This window comes from Mustela erminea, chromosome 18 (genome assembly GCF_009829155.1).
Source record: "Mustela erminea isolate mMusErm1 chromosome 18, mMusErm1.Pri, whole genome shotgun sequence".
Classification (NCBI taxonomy): Eukaryota; Metazoa; Chordata; class Mammalia; order Carnivora; family Mustelidae; genus Mustela; species Mustela erminea.
The window spans coordinates 55,761,895-55,780,089 of record NC_045631.1 but is presented as its reverse complement, the minus strand read 5'-3'; the positions used below and the strand labels follow the sequence as shown (position 1 = coordinate 55,780,089).

The 18,195-nt window shown below is 62.8% G+C and overlaps 1 protein-coding gene across 4 annotated transcripts; it reads left to right on the top strand.

Moving 5' to 3' along the window:
- The first annotated feature begins 97 nt into the window (after positions 1 to 97).
- GRIN2C (glutamate ionotropic receptor NMDA type subunit 2C) lies at positions 98 to 17,254 on the top strand. Of its 4 annotated transcripts, none has more exons than XM_032321486.1 (13): positions 98 to 155; positions 5,475 to 5,888; positions 7,921 to 8,519; positions 8,849 to 8,963; positions 9,905 to 10,116; positions 10,272 to 10,437; positions 10,796 to 10,949; positions 12,252 to 12,377; positions 12,644 to 12,873; positions 13,244 to 13,404; positions 13,936 to 14,123; positions 15,094 to 15,326; positions 15,751 to 17,254. In XM_032321486.1, exons 2-13 carry the CDS (start codon positions 5,490 to 5,492, stop codon positions 16,849 to 16,851), a joined length of 3,684 nt encoding a protein of 1,227 aa, XP_032177377.1. In that variant the 5' UTR covers positions 98 to 155; positions 5,475 to 5,489; the 3' UTR covers positions 16,852 to 17,254. The 4 variants fall into 4 exon arrangements, with proteins under 4 accessions (XP_032177377.1, XP_032177376.1, XP_032177375.1 ...); XM_032321485.1 differs by lacking the exon at positions 98 to 155 and adding an exon at positions 594 to 896 and having other exon boundaries at positions 10,275 to 10,437; XM_032321484.1 differs by lacking the exon at positions 98 to 155 and adding an exon at positions 594 to 896.
- Positions 17,255 to 18,195: the final 941 nt, after the last annotated feature.

Below are 18,195 nucleotides of genomic sequence, written 5' to 3'. Positions count from 1 at the left end.
TCCCACGGCAGGCATCCTGGGACCCCTGCCCGCCTGCTCTGCTGGCTTTTCGGCCCAGTTCCCTTTCTGGTTAGCCCTCAGTAGAAGCAAAACTAGAAGAGAAAAGCAGGAGTGAGGAGTCTGGGCAGTGGCTTGCCCGGGACCCCAGGCCTCTGGTATGGGTCTTCCCTACCTCTGTCCACTCCCAGGGCCTTCCCATCTCTTGGTTTCCAGCCACATGGACAAGCCTTTAAAAAACAGTACCTCGGTCTTTAGTGCTTTGCAGTTTACAAGGCGACTACACGGTCTTTTAGGCCAGTCCCAAGAGGCTGGTGTCACTTGAGAGACTGAGGGATCCTCGGAATTAACTGGCCCAAGGTCACACAGCTCGTGAGCTGTGGGCTCGAACCCAGGGCTCCAGCCAGGCTGCGGGTTTCCCCCAGGCAGCACTTGGCCCCGAGTGTCGGGTCTGGAGACACAGTCCTGGAGAAGGGAGATGGGACCCCGGGCGTCCCGCGCGCGGGCAGGCGAGGAGGGGCCTGGAGCGGCGGGGAGCGGGCGGCGGGGCGGGCCGGGGCGGGGCGGAGGCGGCGGGCCCCGGTGGGGCGGGCCCGCGCGGGCGGCGGCGAGCGCTCCGCCACAGCCGGCAGCCGAGCCCTGGGAGCCGGAGGCGCGCGGTGCAGCCCAGCCCGGGACGGAGCTCGGCGAAGAGCGGACCCCGGGAGGGCGCGGGGGACGGGGCCGGGCCAGCCCGCCAGGCCGCGCCACGGACCCGGGCCCCGCGTTGCCCGGGCTCCGGTGCCCGCCGAGCTAGGACGAAGCGCGCCAGCGCGCGGGGGCCGAGGCGCCGGGACATGCAGCGCGCGGGAGGCGGCCGGCGCGGGCTCTCGGCGCGGGCGCAGCGCCCCTTCCCCCCGGTGAGTGGCGGGTGGCGAGCGGGGGACGCCAACTTCGCCGCCAACTTGGGGCTGGGCTCGGGCGCCGCGCGGGCAAGGACGGCGGAGACAGACGCGGGACTCCCGGGGACAGTCTGGCTGGCGCGCGGAGCCTGAGGAGGGGGCGGCCGGGGACCCGGGGCCCTCGGGGACCCGGCCTGGGGTTCGGACCCGGGCGGGCGGAGAGGAGGGGAGGCGGGGAGGCCGAGGTGACAGGCGCGCGGCGGACGCGAGGGAAGGACGCGGGGTGAGGCGCCCAAGACGTTTGTCTCCCGGGTCGCCGAGCCCTCCAGCTCCTCCTTCTCGGGGCGTCGCGGCGCCGCGGGGGAAGGGGCGGTGCGGGGACGCGGGAGTCTGGGCCGCCGGCCCCCGCAACTGTTGCTGCTGGAAGCAGCCGGGGCGGGGAGCTGGGTCGGGGGCCGGGGGCCGCCACTGCGCGAAGGGGGCTGGAGAGGGCCTGGGCAGAGAGGACGAAAGGGGGCTGTCGGCGGCTCCGGGAGCGCGGCCCCCCGCTTTCCGGAGGTCTGCGGGGCACCTGCCGCGCGCCTCTCCCTTGACACCCCCGCCCCTTCCCGCGCGGCGAGTCCCCTCGATCTTTCTCCGCCACCCCCACCCTCAGCTCTCCTCCCGCTCCTCTGCGCGGCAAAACGCTCCGTCCTCTGACCTCAGGGAATCAGCGCGGGCTTCACGGGGTGGTGGGGTCTGGCCGAGTACCGACCCAGCGCCCGGCGGACCCGGGCTCCGAGGGCGTAAAGGGACGGCTGGACGAAGAGGACCGTGGGGGAACCGTGAGCCCCGGAGCGCTGGGCCCTGGCTGTCGCGCCAGCGGGTGCTCAGGTCTCCCGGGGCTTCGACGAGGATCCCCGACGGCGGGGAAGGGAAAGCCGGAGCCTCCTGCTGCGGAAGGCGTTTCGTGCCCAGGCCTAGGAGGGCAGGGCCAGGGACTTGTGAAGGCAAGGTAGCCAGAAAAACCCCAAGGGTGCGCCCCAGGACGCATAGGAAGGTCCTTCTGGGTGAGCGAAGCGGGGATCCCAGCTTTTTTGGGCGGAGTTTTTTGACACTCTCACCACCCTGGGTCCCAGCCTTGCTCATCCGGCGGGACTTCTGGCTCAGTCCCCCAGCCCTCCCGTGGTGGTACCGCCCTGGCTCAGTCTCCGACCCCGGGCCTCAAGGAAAACGAGGAAGGCTCATGTGCTCTATCTTGCTGCTCGTCTAGTTTCTGGCTGCGCCAGTCCGTTTCAAGTCTGCTCCTAAACTCCGAACTAAGAATTTGGATAGGAGCGTGAAGGGGACTCGATGGACTGGAAACCAGATTTCTGGGTTCGTCCCAAGGTCTGGTACCCCGCCCACAGACCGGCCTGCCTAGCAAGCTCCGTCCTCCACCGCCAACAACCTGCGCGGCTTGCGATGAGTGGTTTGGGGGGCCTAGGATCCCGCGACACCTGCGGGGAGGGGGTGGGGTGTAGCAGCGCGGTTGGGGGCGCGAACGTGGTGCCCAGTTTGGCCGCCAGGAGGCGTGGCACGGGTCCGGGAGCCCGGAGTCGCCGCCGCCGCCGCCGCCGCATCGCGAGTGTCCTTGAGCCGCGGGTGACGGTGGCTCTCGCCGCTCGCGCCCCGTCCTCCCGCGGGGGGAGCCTGATGCCACGTTCCCTATGAATTATTTATCGCCGGCCTAAAAATACCCCGAACTTCACAGCCAGAGTGTAAGAGATTCCTGCCAAGGGGAGGGGGCAGGGCGCCCCCCGGGGGGCCGGGGTGGAATCAGCGGGGAGGGGGTGAGTTAATCTTGGAGGGAGACTTTGGTGCCGGCGCCAGTGGGAGCGAGATGCAGTGGCGGTCTACTTCCCTGACGCTTGGGTTCGGAATTTAGCTCAGCAAAAGTCGGAGGGAAGGAAACCCGACGGCAGAGTAGAGGCCGCTTGCCAAAGGGCAGTGGGCACAACCGGCAGAACAGCCCAGGTCCCTCTGCTCCCCTGAAGCAGAGCAGCTGGTGGGCGGGGCCCCTTCCTGGGGCCAAAGCTCCTGGCCTGGGAGAGGGGGGAGCCACTAGTGTCTGGGGTGTGAGTGCGCATGTGCGCACATGGGGGGTGGGGAGCCTGCCTGGGAATGGGGGTGAGGGGCTGAGTGTCGGCTAGAAGAGCCCTAAGCACATGCGGGTGCTCACTGAGCTCAAGGTGATGCCAAAGGTTTCAGAGGACTGACCGTTGCGACTGTCCCAGTGTTCATTTACTTAGCCCATTAGTGAAAGGTGGGAGACCGCGAGAGAGTGGGGACATAGATGCCCAACACTGAAGCGGCAATGCGGGGTGCTTCCCTGCCCAGGAGAGGTAGGGGAGACAATGGGTTGGTGTCCCGGTGTTTATGGGGGGCCTTAGTCATGGGATCAAGGTGTCTGGACTTCCTCTGCGGGCACCCCGGAGCAGCTGTGCTGTGTCGGGAGGGGTGGAGAGGCCAGGACAATGTTTCAGACCAGGGGGGTGGGAGGGGGAGTGAGGTGGATGGGAGGTGGACAGGTTGGGGCGCCAAGGCTGGGGGTATGACCTTCCTGCCTTGTGGGGGAGGCTAGATGTCCTGTGGTGATAAGACTCTGGGCTCTGAATCTCTTTGAACCTGCCCTTTGCCCTCTGAAGCTCAGAGAGCCTTGCCGGATGGGGCCCCTCCCTCCAAGGTATTGTGTGATCACTCCTGGTGAGAGGCACGACCCACCTTCTCAGCCCGAAGCCCAGACGACACCTTCCCATCAAGGGAATCTCTGGGGTGGTGCCCGGTTGGAGCCAGGGGTGGGCATGGCTCCTACCTCTGGAGTCATGTTGTCTAAAAGAAGCAACATTAGGGGCGCCTGGGTGGCTCAGTGGGTGAAAGAAGCAACATGAGAGCTGCAGGCGTCATTGTAAATTTTCCAGTGGCAACATTAGAAAGGGTAAAAAAAAACACAGGTGAAATTAGTTCTAGTGGTATATTTTGTTTAACTCAGTGTATGTAAACTGTTATTCAACATGTCACCAATATAAAGAATATACATGAAATGCTTTATATTCTTTTTTTCACACTCAGTCTTCCATATCCACCATGTATTTGACGCTGACCTCGAACCTTTGTTCAGATGAACCGCATTTCCGGTGCCCACAGTCACCTGTGACTGGCAGCTGCTGTTCTGGATGGCACAGACGTGGAGCTCAGAGCTGGGAGGCAGAGATGAGGCAGACTTGGGGCTGTCCCCAGAGGCAGGGAACCTACCGGGAGTGGGCTGTGGGCAGAGATGGGCACAGAAAGTTCTGGGAGAGGGAGAAGAAAGCACAGCAGTGCCCTTTGCAGGTGTAACTTGAGGTCCCTGATTGGTAGAAGCTGAGGTGTCCTGTGGCCTGGCATGGTTTAGGTTCCAGTCCCAGACTCACACATGTCTCTGGGCTGATAGTCTAGGTCGGCGTACTAGGAAACCGTACATGGTGGGGTGGGGACAGGGGGAGATTTCAAGGTCCCCCGAAGTGAGCATTCATTCCCTCCCCTGCCAAAAATGCTGTCTTCTCAGCCCAGATTAAACCAGGTTCACTCTGGTCACCCTTTGGCTCTCTCCCGTTCAGAGGTTTCGCTGGGGCTGTGATGAAGATGGAGAAGGTGGCGTAGCTGTGGCCGGTGGCCAGCTGGGAGGGAGCGCTGCATCAGTGGGCAGCGCTCACCGGCTTGGCTGTTGGTTCCAATCCAAAGCCATGATGTTTATTTAGCGGGGATACACGTCACGCCCTTGGGTTAGGTCAAAAAAATCTTGCACAGTGGCGATGGCCTGGGGAAGCAGCTCAGGTGGGTTTCAGGGTTTCAGGAGACCCTGAACCCCGACCAAGTCTGTGGTATTGCACTCCTGTGGAATGGTTGCTCCTAGTTGAGGCCACAGGGGAAAGGTGGTCTGGTGGCCGGGAAGAGGGGTCTCTGTGCCACGCGGGGTCACACAGAGCAGGGTCCTCTGGATGTTAGGTTTGGTTTAGGATGGAGAATATGGAAGTAGGGCATAGAGTGTCACAGAAGCTGCCTTCCTTCCCCTGGATGTGGGGCTGTCGCCACTAAGACGAGGACGCTGACAGCAGTGGGCAGCCTCTTTGCCGCTGTGAGGTACGTCTCGTGATTATTGCAAGAAAACCTACTTAAGTGACGTCGTCAGGATCACACAGCTAATAAGTGACACAGCTGGGACTTGAACTCAGGTCTGACTCAAATCTATGGACTTGGACACCAGACTAACCTTTTCAGGGTAACTTTCCGGGGCAGAATGCAGACAAGGTCTGGCCCTTCCAGTCAAGCATGTTGTTCAGCAGCAGAAGGGAAGTAATAAGCACCGGTGGGGACGCAACATCCTTCCAGCCCCTACCCCTCCAGGCTGCGCTGGGGACGCTCAGCTAACCTGTCTCTTCCTCTTTCTCTGTGTCTGGCTGTCCCTCCCTCTCTGGGCTTCTTTGTGGAGGGAGATTTTCCCCTCTTTTCTTTCCCTCCGGGTGTGTGTCTCTGACTCTGGCTTCCACCTCCTGTCTGCGCGCTCATCTTTTCTTTGTGGTCCCGCTCTCTCTGCAGGACGCCGCAGTGGACATGGGTGGCGCTCTGGGGCCGGCCCTGCTGCTCACCTCACTCCTCGGGGCCTGGGCAGGGCTGGGCCCGGGGCAGGGTGAGCAAGCCGTGACAGTGGCCGTGGTGTTCGGCAGCTCGGGGCCACCACACGCCCAAGTTCGCACCCGCCTCACCTCCCAGAGCTTCATGGACCTGCCTCTGGAGATCCAGCCGCTCACCGTGGGCGTCAACAACACCAACCCCAGCAGCCTCCTCACCCAGATCTGCGGGCTCCTCGGGGCGGCGCGCGTCCACGGCATTGTCTTTGAGGACAACGTGGGCACCGAGGCCGTGGTGCAGATCCTGGACTTCATCTCCTCCCAGACCCATGTGCCTATCCTCAGCATCAGTGGGGGCTCGGCTGTGGTCCTCACCCCCAAGGTGCCTGTCCAAACTCATGTCCTCTCACCCCTTGGGCCTGGAGCCAGGCTGGGGCTGCGGGAGTGGGGCTGAGGCTGGTGCAGGGAGAGACTTAGGTTCTGGGCCGCTGGGAAAGGGAGGTGGGGGCTGAGGGTGTGACATGGGCGAGCTGTGGGAATGCTGTTCCCATGTTCTAGAAGATAAACGTTCTGGGCTGCCTTCACATTGTGTCTGGATGAGGGGGTGTGGGTGGAGAGCTCATCTCTGGCTTTGGTGGGCAACCCTGGTCCCACTTCTCCGGTCTCTGCTTCTCCGGCCTTCCTCGGTCAAGCTCCAGACCCAGCAGCAGAGGGGCAGGCTGGGCAGAGAAGCTGATGCAGTTGACCGGCAGGGAGACCATCCCGTGGCAGGTCACCGTCCCAGGCACGGCGAAGGCGCGCCCTCACAGAGTTTGCATCCTGTGGGGAGAAAGTTCCAAACCCACATTTGTCTTCAGTCTCAGCTATCACCAGTGATGTAAAGGAAAAACAGGATGCCGGGAGGGTCGAAGAGGGTCCCCATTTGGGTAGGGGGCTGGTCAGAGAAGGTTTCTTTAGAAATCATATTGAAGGCGTGGAGGATGAGAGAGAGTTGGCACGTTGTGTGGGGGGGCTGGGGAAGGGGGGACAGTGTTCCGGCGCGAGTCATCTGGTGGTGTGAGGGCAGCCAGGTGGAAGGAGCTGGAGTTCCTGAGAGATGGCTGGAGAGGAAGTGAGATCCTGAGCACACAGGAAGATACTTGGTTTTTATCCTAAGTAATGCGGTGAGGGGTGCAAGATGATGTCGAGGGGAGAGACTGATCTGGTTTGCCTTTCTTTTATGATTACTTTTTATTATGGAGAAATTTGAGCCTGCATAGGAGAGTATAATGACCTCAGGAACCATCCAGCCTCTGCCAACCCCGCCTCACCCTTGTGTCCACCCACTCCCCCCCTCTTCTGTGTCATTGTGAGGCAAAACCCTATTGTCCTGCCCGGAAGTACTTCTCTGTATATCTCTGACAGATAAGAGCTTAAAAACGAAACCACCATCCATGATCACATCTAAAAAACAAAATTCCTTAACGCCATCAACTACCCAGGCAGTGTTCAAGTTTCCCCACTGTTTCACAAACATCTGAATGCTCATTCTGAAATGCATTTGCTTGAAATCAAGAAACAAATCCGGTTTCCACTAGTGATTGGCTGATGCCGCTTCGGAGCCTCCATCTGTAGACTCCTCCTGCATCTCTCTTTCTCTTGCAATTTGTTTGTTGGAGGAACTGGGTTACTTGTCCTGTAGGGTTGTCCCGGATTTGCTTTTTACAAAGATTGGGACAGTCGTAGTGTGGTGAAATCCTGGGAGCCTGCAGGGTCAGCAGGGAGACCACAGTTGGGGGCGGGGGGCATGGATTGTGTTAGCCCAGGCTCCAGCCGGCAGTGCCCTCTGCATTTGTGACGGTGGAGATGGTGGAGAGGAGGAACTTTCTCATCCCCAGGGCTCCGTGGAGGATGCTGTTTCCCCAGTTACCTTTGGACCGGACAGTAACTCTCAGCATGGTGGTTCTCTGCCTTAACAGAGTTTTAGAAAAATACAGACGCGCAGGGTCCCATCTCTGAGGTTCTGATTCAGCTGGTCTGAGGCAGCGCTTCCCAAACTGGTGGGCTCAAGAATCGCCTGAAAAGCTTGTTAAAATACAGATTCTTGGGCTCCATCCCCAGATTCTGATCCCAGGTGTGCGATGCGCCTGAGAATTTGCATTTTCAACAAGCTCCGCGGGGGCAGCGGACGCCGCGGGTCTTGGGTCCAGCATTGCTCGGGTGGGGGGCCGCTCGAGTAGCTTTAAAAGCCCTTCAGGTGATTCTAACGGGCAGCAGGGGTTAGGAACCACGTCGGGGGCGGGAGGCAGGTGTTGCGGCACAGGGGCTCGCGGGACGAGCCGAGTCTCGGTCAGGGGACAGAGGGCGGGAACGGCAGTTGGGGCGGGGCGCGCCGCCCCCGCCCCGACTCAGGCCCCGCCCCGCCCCGCCCCCAGGAGCCGGGCTCCGCCTTCCTGCAGCTGGGCGTGTCCCTGGAGCAGCAGCTGCAGGTGCTGTTCAAGGTGCTGGAGGAGTACGACTGGAGCGCGTTCGCCGTGATCACCAGCCTGCACCCGGGGCACGCGCTCTTCCTGGAGGGGGTGCGCGCCGCGGCCGACGCCAGCTACCTGAGCTGGCGGCTGCTGGACGTGCTCACGCTGGAGCTGGGCCCGGGCGGGCAGCGCGCGCACATCCAGCGCCTGCTGCGCCAGATCGACGCCCCGGTGCTGGTGGCCTACTGCTCGCGCGAGGAGGCCGAGGTGCTCTTCGCCGAGGCGGCACAGGCCGGTCTGGTGGGGCCCGGACACGTGTGGCTGGTGCCCAGCCTGGCGCTGGGCAGCACCGACGCGCCCCCCGCCGCCTTCCCCGTGGGCCTCATCAGCGTCGTCACCGAGAGCTGGCGCCTCAGTCTCCGCCAGAAGGTCCGCGACGGCGTGGCCATCCTGGCGCTGGGCGCCCACAGCTACCAGCGGCAGCATGGTGCCCTGCCCTCCCCGGCTGGGGACTGCCGTGGCCACCCTGGGCCTGTCAGCCCTGCCCGGGAGGCCTTCTACAGGTGGGCACCTGCCGAGGGCATGGGAGGGGGCACGGCGCTTCCAGGGACCTGGGCTGCACTGAGCTTGGGTTCGCTGGCCACACCTCCCACTAGCTGTGTGCCCCGGGGCCAAGTTACCTCACCTCTCTGAGCTTAGTTTCCACAACTGAAAAAGAAAGCCAGGTGTGAGGATGTGTCGGGGATCAGGGAGGGGGTGTGTCAATACAGGAATAAGGTCACAGTCAGTGACACCTGGTGGTGGTGATGGCGGTGAGGTAGAAGGTGGGGGAGGGGGCCTCTGGTCCTAGGCAGAGCTGCAGGGACACCCTGGTTTCTCTCCCCCACCGCAGGCACCTACTGAATGTCACCTGGGAGGGCCGAGACTTCTCCTTCAGCCCGGGTGGGTACCTGGTCCAGCCCACCATGGTTGTGATCGCCCTCAACCGCCACCGCCTCTGGGAGATGGTGAGAAGGGGGTGAGCCTGGGGTTCCTTGGTATCCTCTCACTTTGTCCCCAGCCCCTCTTGTCCCACAGCTGAGCAGAGGGTCCCTTCTGTCCTTCATCCAGCCCCTCATCCTTCAGGCTGAGGCATCTGCACTGCATCAGGGTGGGTGAGGACCCTCGGCTCAGGGCTCCCACGGACCCTCAACTCCCTCCACTGTAGAACCTGTCAAGGGCTCAGCACCTAGTCCTGCCCCTGGGGGACTCACCCACAGCTGTGCTGGCCAGACAGACATGTGAACAAATAGAATTCGGGGAGATCAGTGCTTGAGGACAGATAAGTGCAAAGCGTTATGAGGGTACAGAGAAGGGCCAAAAATCAGTTCTACCTTCCAAGCAGAGAGCTGGGGAAGGATTTGAAGAATTTGGGACATTTGGGTTGTGCCCTGGAGGGTTGAGTGGCAGCCCATCAGGAAGGGAGACTAGCCTGGTGTATGTAGACAGAGGGGCAGAAGGGTTTGAGGCATTTTTAAGTGATGGTTTTGGGGTGTGGCGGCTGAGGAGGAAGATGGGGTGAAAGTGGTCAGGTGGACATGAGTGGGGAAGGCCTTGAGTACTGGGGGGAAGGACTTTATACTGAGGTCAGGGTTGGGGGAGTGGGGAGTGGGGAGAGACAGGCTCGGGTCTGGACTCCAGGATGTCACTGCAGGCCAGCAGCATTTTGGAGTCTAGATCGTAAAAGCGCAAGGACCGGAGGCTGGGAGGGGGCTGCAGGGAGCCCTCCCTTCTGGTCCATGACCAGCGCCTTGACCCAACTCTCCTGCTCCCCCAGTGCTCCTGCCCCGGATGTCCCTAGGTTAGGGAGGGGGATTCTTGGCCCTGGCAGGGCCCATCAGAGGCCCCACCTAGAGGGTGGGGAGATTTGGGCTGGAGGTCCCTGGCTGAAGCTGGTCACCCTTTGCAGGTGGGGCGCTGGGACCACGGCGTCCTCCACATGAAGTACCCGGTGTGGCCTCGCTATAGCGCGTCTCTCCAGCCTGTTGTGGACAGCCGGCACGTGACAGTGGCCACGCTGGAAGAGCGGCCTTTTGTCATTGTGGAGAGCCCTGACCCTGGCACGGGCGGCTGTGTGCCCAACACCGTGCCTTGCCGCAGGCAGAACAACCAAACCTTCAGGTCCGCGAGAATGTGCGTGAAGGCCCCGTGTGAGCTGTGTGCTGCCGCGCGATGGCAGCCGTGTGTGGTTTGTGCTTGGGTGAGGGGGGTTGGGGGCCATCTGCCAAACCGGGAGGAGCTGCGGGCTCTGACTTCTGGTGGTCTCTTGGTGGCAGCAGCGGTGACACAGCCCCCTACACCAAGCTTTGCTGTAAGGGTTTCTGCATTGACATCCTCAAGAAGCTGGCCAAGGTGGTCAAGTTCTCCTATGACCTGTACCTGGTGACCAATGGCAAGCATGGCAAGAGGGTTCGGGGCGTGTGGAACGGCATGATCGGGGAGGTAGGCCCGCCCCGAGGTTTACCTGAGCCCACCCCCCTGCTGGCTCGCCACCCCAGGCCCCACATATTGCTCAGCCACTGCCTTGTTCCTGTGCTGGGGGTCAGTCAGGGCGGGGCCTGGGCCCAGCTCCCGAGGCTCCCTGGGCCCAGCTCCCTGGTCCCAGCTTGCAGGGAAGACGGGGTGTCACCAGTAATGTTCCCTGGGCTGGCCAGTACTTCTAGCGGAGCGCTGAGGACCCCAGATGGGACCAGCCGACTCAAGCCTGGGGGTGCTGGCAGGGTGGCTGGGGGAGGCTGGGGAGGGTGCTCCAGCCGGTGAGCCACGTCCTTCAACCCGGGTCCGGCGCCCGTGGCCCCAGGTGTACTACAAGCGGGCAGACATGGCCATCGGCTCCCTCACCATCAACGAGGAGCGCTCTGAGATCGTGGACTTCTCTGTGCCCTTCGTGGAGACGGGCATCAGCGTGATGGTGGCCCGCAGCAACGGCACCGTCTCCCCGTCGGCCTTCCTGGGTGCGGCTCGGGGTGGGCAGGGAGGGCTCCGGGCTCTGAGGGGGATGCCTGGGAACAGGAAGATTGGGGCGGGCCTCAGGGGGTCAGCGCGGCGGTGGGTGCCTGAGGCTGCAGGAGCATAGGGCGCAGAGGGAAGAGGTGAAGCCCGTGTTCCATTCTGAGCCCGAGTGTCCGGTGAGGAGGCGGGGGAGGCCATTGTGAGGGGCAGGAAAGCTGGGAAGGCAGGCTGGCTTTGGGAGGCGCCTCCTGGGTAGGACACACTGGGGAGAAGCTCCACAGGGAGCGGGAGGAGCCGACCCAGAGAGTGGGAAGTGGTGCTAGTTTGTGGCTTAGTGGGAATTCAGCCTTTGTACCAAGACTCACACGAGCTGCTGGGGATGCGGCCATGGTCCTGGCTCACCAAGGGCCCTGTCAGAGGTAGTGGGACTTGCAGTGTGAGGTTTGCTGAGAGCCAAGAGGACAGGCAAGTCAGGAGCAGAGAGAATCCCTTTCCTGCTGCATGATTTTGAGCAAGTCACGGAAGCTCTCTGAGCAGGGTTCCTCAGCCGCACACAGAGGATATCAGACCCCACCCTGCAGGACGGGCATTGCATCAGAGCACCTGCTTACGGCAGTGACGCCTCCTTGCCCAGGGAGACTGAACCCATCGAGCAGACTTGTCGGAGCAGCTCAGCTGGGCTGGGGCTCAACTGGGGCTCCCCGGCCCTGTCAGTAGGATCAAGAGTGAGATTTGATCTCAAAGACCCTGATTCCAGGCAGAACCAGCAGCTCGTCCACGCTGGGCCAGGCAGGGCACGTCCAGACCAGGAGTGTAGTTAGCAGTGCTGGCAGGCGAGGGCAGAGAGGGAATGAGAAAATGCCTTGGGCAAGCAGCCCGTGCTGGTGGCTCCACTCTGTGGCATCGGGCCAGGTGGGGAGGAGGAGGGGGAGGAGAATGGGGGACGGAGCAGGTTACAGGCCTCGCAGGCTGGGGAATGGGAAGGGAGGGGAGAGCACGGGGGTGTAAAGTCTCTTTTTGTAAAGGAAGTTGTGGATGGGAGTGGGAGGCAGGGAAGTTTGCTGGGGTGATGGGATCCTGTCCCAGGGCAGAGAGGAGCGGAAACAGACTGCAGGAGAGCCTGACCTCCATCTGTGCGGGTGTTCTCTCCTGGGCTCTGCTGCTCTGAGAGTCAGAGACCCCTTGGCTCGGTCCTTGGGGCTGATGGCCCCCCACTCTGATGGGCACCTGCCTGCACCCGGTGCTCTGGCTATGGGTGGGAGGGATGGTAGCGAGGCCTCTGAGCTGCCTACCTCTGTTCCCAGAGCCCTACAGCCCTTCCGTGTGGGTGATGATGTTCGTTATGTGTCTCACTGTGGTGGCCATCACGGTCTTCATGTTTGAGTACTTCAGCCCGGTCAGCTACAACCAGAACCTCACCAGTGGCAAGAGTAAGCTCTCAGCCGGACCTGGGAGGGGGGGACCATGGGGTTGGGATGGAGGGGTGGGGCTCAGGGCCGCAGGGGCCCCCTGCAGAGAAGGCTGGATCTTGGGGGAGGTCTCTGGCTTGTGGTCAACCAGCAGGGGCCAATCAGATACATGAAAAAGAGAAACAAGGTGGGTTGGGTCGCCCTGGAGTGGGGATGGCTGGGGATGGGGCCCCCCCCAGGACAGAGTGAAGACCCGAGTCCCTCTGTGCTCACCCTCTCACTCCCAGAGTCTGGGGGCCCGTCCTTCACCATCGGCAAGTCTGTGTGGCTGCTGTGGGCACTGGTCTTCAACAACTCGGTGCCCATCGAGAACCCCCGAGGCACCACCAGCAAGATCATGGTCCTAGTCTGGGCCTTCTTTGCTGTCATCTTCCTCGCCAGCTACACCGCCAACCTTGCTGCCTTCATGATCCAGGAGCAATACATTGACACTGTGTCCGGCCTCAGTGATAAGAAGGTCCTGGGACCACCACTAGCAGAGGGCAGGGGCTGCCGGGAAAGGGGGGTGTCTGGGACCCAGGAGGGGAACCTGAAATGGAGCAGGGAGCAGGAAGGAGTTGGGAGCCTGGTGAGGAGAGGCTGGGGCATGAGGTGTGTGGGTGGAGAGCTCAGGTCCACTGAGTGACTTTGGGTAAGTCTCTTTTTGACCTGGCCTCAGTGTCACCCTGTGTAAAACACAGGGGTGGCCTGGACAGTTTCTTGGGCTCTTGTGCCCTCATTAAGCAGGTGCAAACCCCAGGGCTGGGCCTAGGGGACAGGGTCGGGGAGGGTTGATGCCTGCAAGGCTGGACGGAGGGTGATGAATGGCACCTGCCCTCTGCCCACAGTTTCAGCGGCCTCAAGATCAGTACCCACCCTTCCGCTTTGGCACGGTGCCCAATGGCAGCACGGAGCGGAACATCCGCAGCAACTACCGAGACATGCACACCCACATGGTCAAGTTCAACCAGCGGTCGGTGGAAGACGCCCTCACCAGCCTCAAGATGGGGTGGGTCCTCCGCTCCACACCCACCCTCTGACTTCTCTACCCACATGTCTCCCTGATGGCCAGCCTCAGTTCTGGTCCTTCCTAAGAGATGCAAGGTGGGGACATTGAGGCTGGGGTGTCCTGAAGGATTCATGGGGAAGGGGGTAGGGGGGTCTTGGGACAGAGTAAACTTTCAAGCAAAACTGGATGCCCACTGTGTGGCCGAGAGATGCAGCTGAGGTCTTGACCAGGGTTCAGCCTTGGCCTGAGGTGGTGGTTGTGACCTTCTTACGGTCCTAGGGGCATGGAGGGGCTGGGAAGAGAGGGCCTGTCCTCTGGGGGTAGAGTTCCCTGGTCTCTCTGAGAGGAGCGAAGGTGGGGTCCCTGAGCTATGGAGAGGGCTCTTTTCTGTATCCAGGACCCAGGAGAACCAGAGAAGGCTCTTCCCACCCATCCCTCCTGGTCAGTGCCCAACAGGCTCCTATGGCCCAGCTCATTGTCAGGCCCCAGGTTTGGTGTCCCCACCTCACATGACCCCTGACCTGTCCCCAGGAAGCTGGACGCCTTCATCTATGATGCTGCTGTCCTCAACTACATGGCGGGCAAGGACGAGGGCTGCAAGCTGGTCACCATTGGCTCTGGCAAGGTCTTTGCTACCACTGGCTACGGCATTGCCATGCAGAAGGACTCCCACTGGAAACGGGCCATAGACTTGGCGCTCCTGCAGTTCTTGGGGGATGGTGGGTGCTGCTGCTGGGGGCTTGGGGCCCTGGGTGGGCCATGGAAGCTGAGGCGGGGACAGCTGCCTGATGGCTGGTCAGCATCTCCATTACTGTTCTCTGAGTTCCAGGGCCTGTGGGCAGGAAGAGGTCTCTGGGAGTGAGAGCTGGGCCTGTGGGTGGGGGTATCTGGAGGGACTGCCTGAAGACCTGGAGAAGGGGTGGGCTTGCCAGGAGGGCGTGGACGATAGGACTACATGAAAGTCTCTCGGAAGGGCAGGAAGACAGGAGGAAGCTCAGGCCACACGCTGGGGCTATGGGAGGAGGCTCAGATCCTTTCATTTTTCTCTAGACCCCTCTCAACCATTTCCATCTTGAGATCACCTAGGGTAGTGCCAGGGGCCTGCCCAGTCCCAGAGCCGGGGGCCCAGGCTTGCCTTGATACCAGCGGCTCACACGTGTAAGCAGTCCACAACCTGTGGACCTGTTCAGTCCACTGTTCAGTCCAGCTGAAGCTGCCCCCAAACCCAGAGGCTTCAGTGCAATAAGATAAAATTTTCCATCAGTATCACAGAATGAGAATGATAGGAATGAAGGTGCTGTGGTGTCCTCAGGAACCTAGGCCTTTCGTCTCTGTGCACTCAGCTCTGTGCCTGGCATGGAGATACCCAATAAGTTTCACCCGGAAGTGAATGATAGCATCGACCCAGTCAGCAAACTCTTCCTGGGTCTGTGGCAGGGCGGGGGAGTGGGGGTGGGCATGGCAAAGGCAAATCTCACCTACCCCAGCCCCCCACTGTGCTTTCCTTTCTTCCTGCTCATTGACAACCCCCCCACCCCCCTCCTTCTGACACCCCCCCCCCCCCCCCCCCCCCCCCCCCCCGCTGGGCTAGATCCCTGGTTGGTCCTGCAAGGGGGTGGCACCCTGGTGAGCCCTGGGAGGGTCTTTCCTGAGCCAGGCGTGTCCCCCTGCCATCCTCACCCTTGCCAGGGGAGACCCAGAAGCTGGAGACAGTGTGGCTCTCAGGGATCTGCCAGAACGAGAAGAACGAGGTGATGAGCAGTAAGCTGGACATTGACAACATGGCCGGCGTCTTCTACATGCTGCTGGTGGCCATGGGGCTGGCCCTGCTGGTCTTTGCCTGGGAGCACCTGGTCTACTGGAAACTGCGCCACTCAGTGCCCAGCACACCTCGGCTGGACTTCCTGCTGGCCTTCAGCAGGGTGGGTGGCGCCACCCCGCCCCAGGCAGGCCCCTGCTTTAGGGGCACCCACCCAGTTAAGGCAGAGCTGGCCACAGCCCCACTTACCGATGTAAAAACCGAGGGTCTGCCAGCATCACACAGCAGATGAGAAGCAGAACCGCTCCGCCGCAGGCGGGGCAGGATCTCGGAGCCCGGCTGACCGGGTCCGAACCCTCACTGCTATTGACAAGCTGTGTGCCTTTCGGAGGAGAACCTCTTGGAGCCTCAAGCTGCTCCTGGGCAATTGCGCTCACAGTGGCCCAGTGCCAGGCGCATGGGAGGCGCTGAACAAATGTTAGTTGCTTCCTAGAACTTGGGGACGACGGGGCTGGTGCTTGGACCGGGAGGTGGGCGGTCCCTGAGCGGGGCTGGCCGCTCACGGCTGTCTCTTCCCGGCTACCCAGGGCATCTACAGCTGCTTCAGCGGGGTGCAGAGCCTGGCCAGCCCCGCGCGGCCCCCCAGCCCGGACCTGACCGCCGGCTCGGCCCAGGCCAGCGTGCTCAAAATGCTGCAGGCGGCACGCGACATGGTGACCACGGCGGGCGTGAGCAGCTCCCTGGACCGCGCCGCGCGCACCATCGAGAGTTGGGGAAGCGGCCGCCGCGCGCCCCCGCCTCCCGCTTGCCCCGGCCCGCGGCCGCCCACCCCCGGCCCGTCCCCCGAGCCCAGCCCCACGGGCTGGGGACCGGCAGGCGGGGGCCGCGCCGCGCCGGGGCGTAGAGCCCCGCAGCCCCCGGGCCGCCCCCCGACGCCCAGGCCGTCGCTGCCCGACGTCTCCTGGGTGTCGGGCTGGGCCGCTCGGGAGGCGCGGCGGCAGTTGCCGGCCGGGCGCGGCGGGCGGCTCCTTTCGGGCTCCGAGCGGCGCGCGCTTCCAGAGCGCCCCCTGTCTCCGCAGCGCTGCCACTACAGCTCCTTCCCTCGAGCCGACCGGTCCGGGCGCCCCTTCCTCCCGCTCTTCCCGGAGCCCCCCGAGCCGGAGGACCTGCCGCTACTCGGGCCGGAGCAGCTGGCTCGGCGGGAGGCCCTGCTCCGCGCGGCCTGGGCCCGGGGCTACCGCCCGCGCCACGCTTCCCTGCCCAGCTCGGTGGCGGAGGCCTTCGCCTGGCCCAGGTCTCTGCCCGCGGGGTGCGGCCGCCCGGCCTGCGCGCACTTGGCGCAGGCGCCGGCGATGCGGCTGCCGTCCTACCCGGAGGCCTGCCAGGAGGGCGTGTGGGCCAGGGTCCCCGCCTGGCCGCACAGACAGCACGCCTGCCTGCACGCCCACGCCCACCTGCCGCTTTGCTGGGGGGCCGTGTGCCCCCCTCTGCCCCCCTGTGCCAGCCACAGCCCCTGGCTCACTGGGGCCTGGGGGCCTCCGGGGCACAGGGGCAGGACCCTGGGGCTGAGCACAGGCTACAGGGACAGTGCGGGGCTGGAAGAGGTCAGCAGGGTGGCCTGTGGGACACACGGCTTCCCTGGACCTTGTACCTGGAGGCGGATCTCCAGCTTAGAGTCAGAAGTGTGAGGCATCAACCACGGTGGTTCCTGGTCAGCTGGATTGTCTGCCTGGCGCTGTCAGGGTTAATGGGGCAGGTGACGTGGACTTTTCTGGCTTCTGCCTTGAAATCCTGGCTGTGGGCCCCCAGCGACAGATGTCTTCCACGGTCGGTTCGGTGGCCTCGGCAGTCTCAGGTCCTGGCGTGGGCGGTCCTCACGTGCAAAGCCCTTCCCACCTGTCCTGGAATCACCAGGAGCAGTGGGCTCTCCCTGACCCGCCCGGAGCTGTTCTTGGTCATGATTGCTGGGGGCCTGGTGTGGGGGAGCATGGAGACTGGAACCCCAGGGTTGGGCCAGGGCTGTCCCATTCCTTGCCCTCCCTGTCCGGAGTTTCTTCTCAGAGCATCTGGGGCATTAAACGAATCTTTTACAACCCACTGGTCCCGGCTGCCTCATTTGGCCTCCCTGCAGGGGGCGCACCACAGCCTGGAGGCAACAGGAGCACACTGGGGGTGTGTCAGGCAGGGTGTCTGCCTAGGGAAGGTGAGCAGCTCCCTCTGGAGGAGTATCTGGGAGAGGAGGCCGAGGGCGGGCTCCGGGCAGCAGAAGCCACTTGGTATTCAGTGGCAGCTCCGACCCGCCCTGGAGCTGGATGTGACAAATGTGCTCAGTGTGGGGGCTCGGGTGGCGATGGACACAGTTCATCCTTCAATCTCCTTGAAGAGAGGCTCATGCCAGGGGCTGTGGGTGTCCTGCCTTGCCAGGGGTCCACATGGGAGCCTGACGGCTAGCGGTGGGAATGGGAGGTCTGCTGTGGGGAGCCTCGTGGGCTCTCCTGGGCCCTGACTGACCTGCCGGCCCTGCAAGTCCGGCACAGGCAGCTTCTGCGATCAGACACGGCTCGGCTCTGCTGGCGCCGGGGCTCCTCGTGGGGGGTCAGAGCCCCAGGTCAGAGAATCTGCCCGAAGTCTCAGTCCTTCATCCTCCCTCTGGGCTCCCCGCCCTGCTCCCTGCCCCCACGTCCTTGCTCGGTCACTTGTCATCATTTCGGAACCACGTAGAAGGATGGCTCTTGCTTACAATTTCCAATGCTTTCCCACCTCTCGTGTCGCTCATCTCCCACAACGACCCTGTGCTGCAAACGAGCCCGCATTCTCCCACTCATTCCACACACACGGTGTGACTGGTGCCGTCAGACCTCGGCTCGTGTGAACAGGGAAAGCCTGAGGCCTTGCTGTCCTTGACAAGTAGGGGGAGGCAGCGCAGAAACTACCTCCATGTAACAGGGAGGGGCCAGGGAGGGAGCCAGGGAGGGCAGTGCTCAAGGCCAACACCACGAGCAGCCACTGCCCCTGCCCTGTGCCCTTCCCCA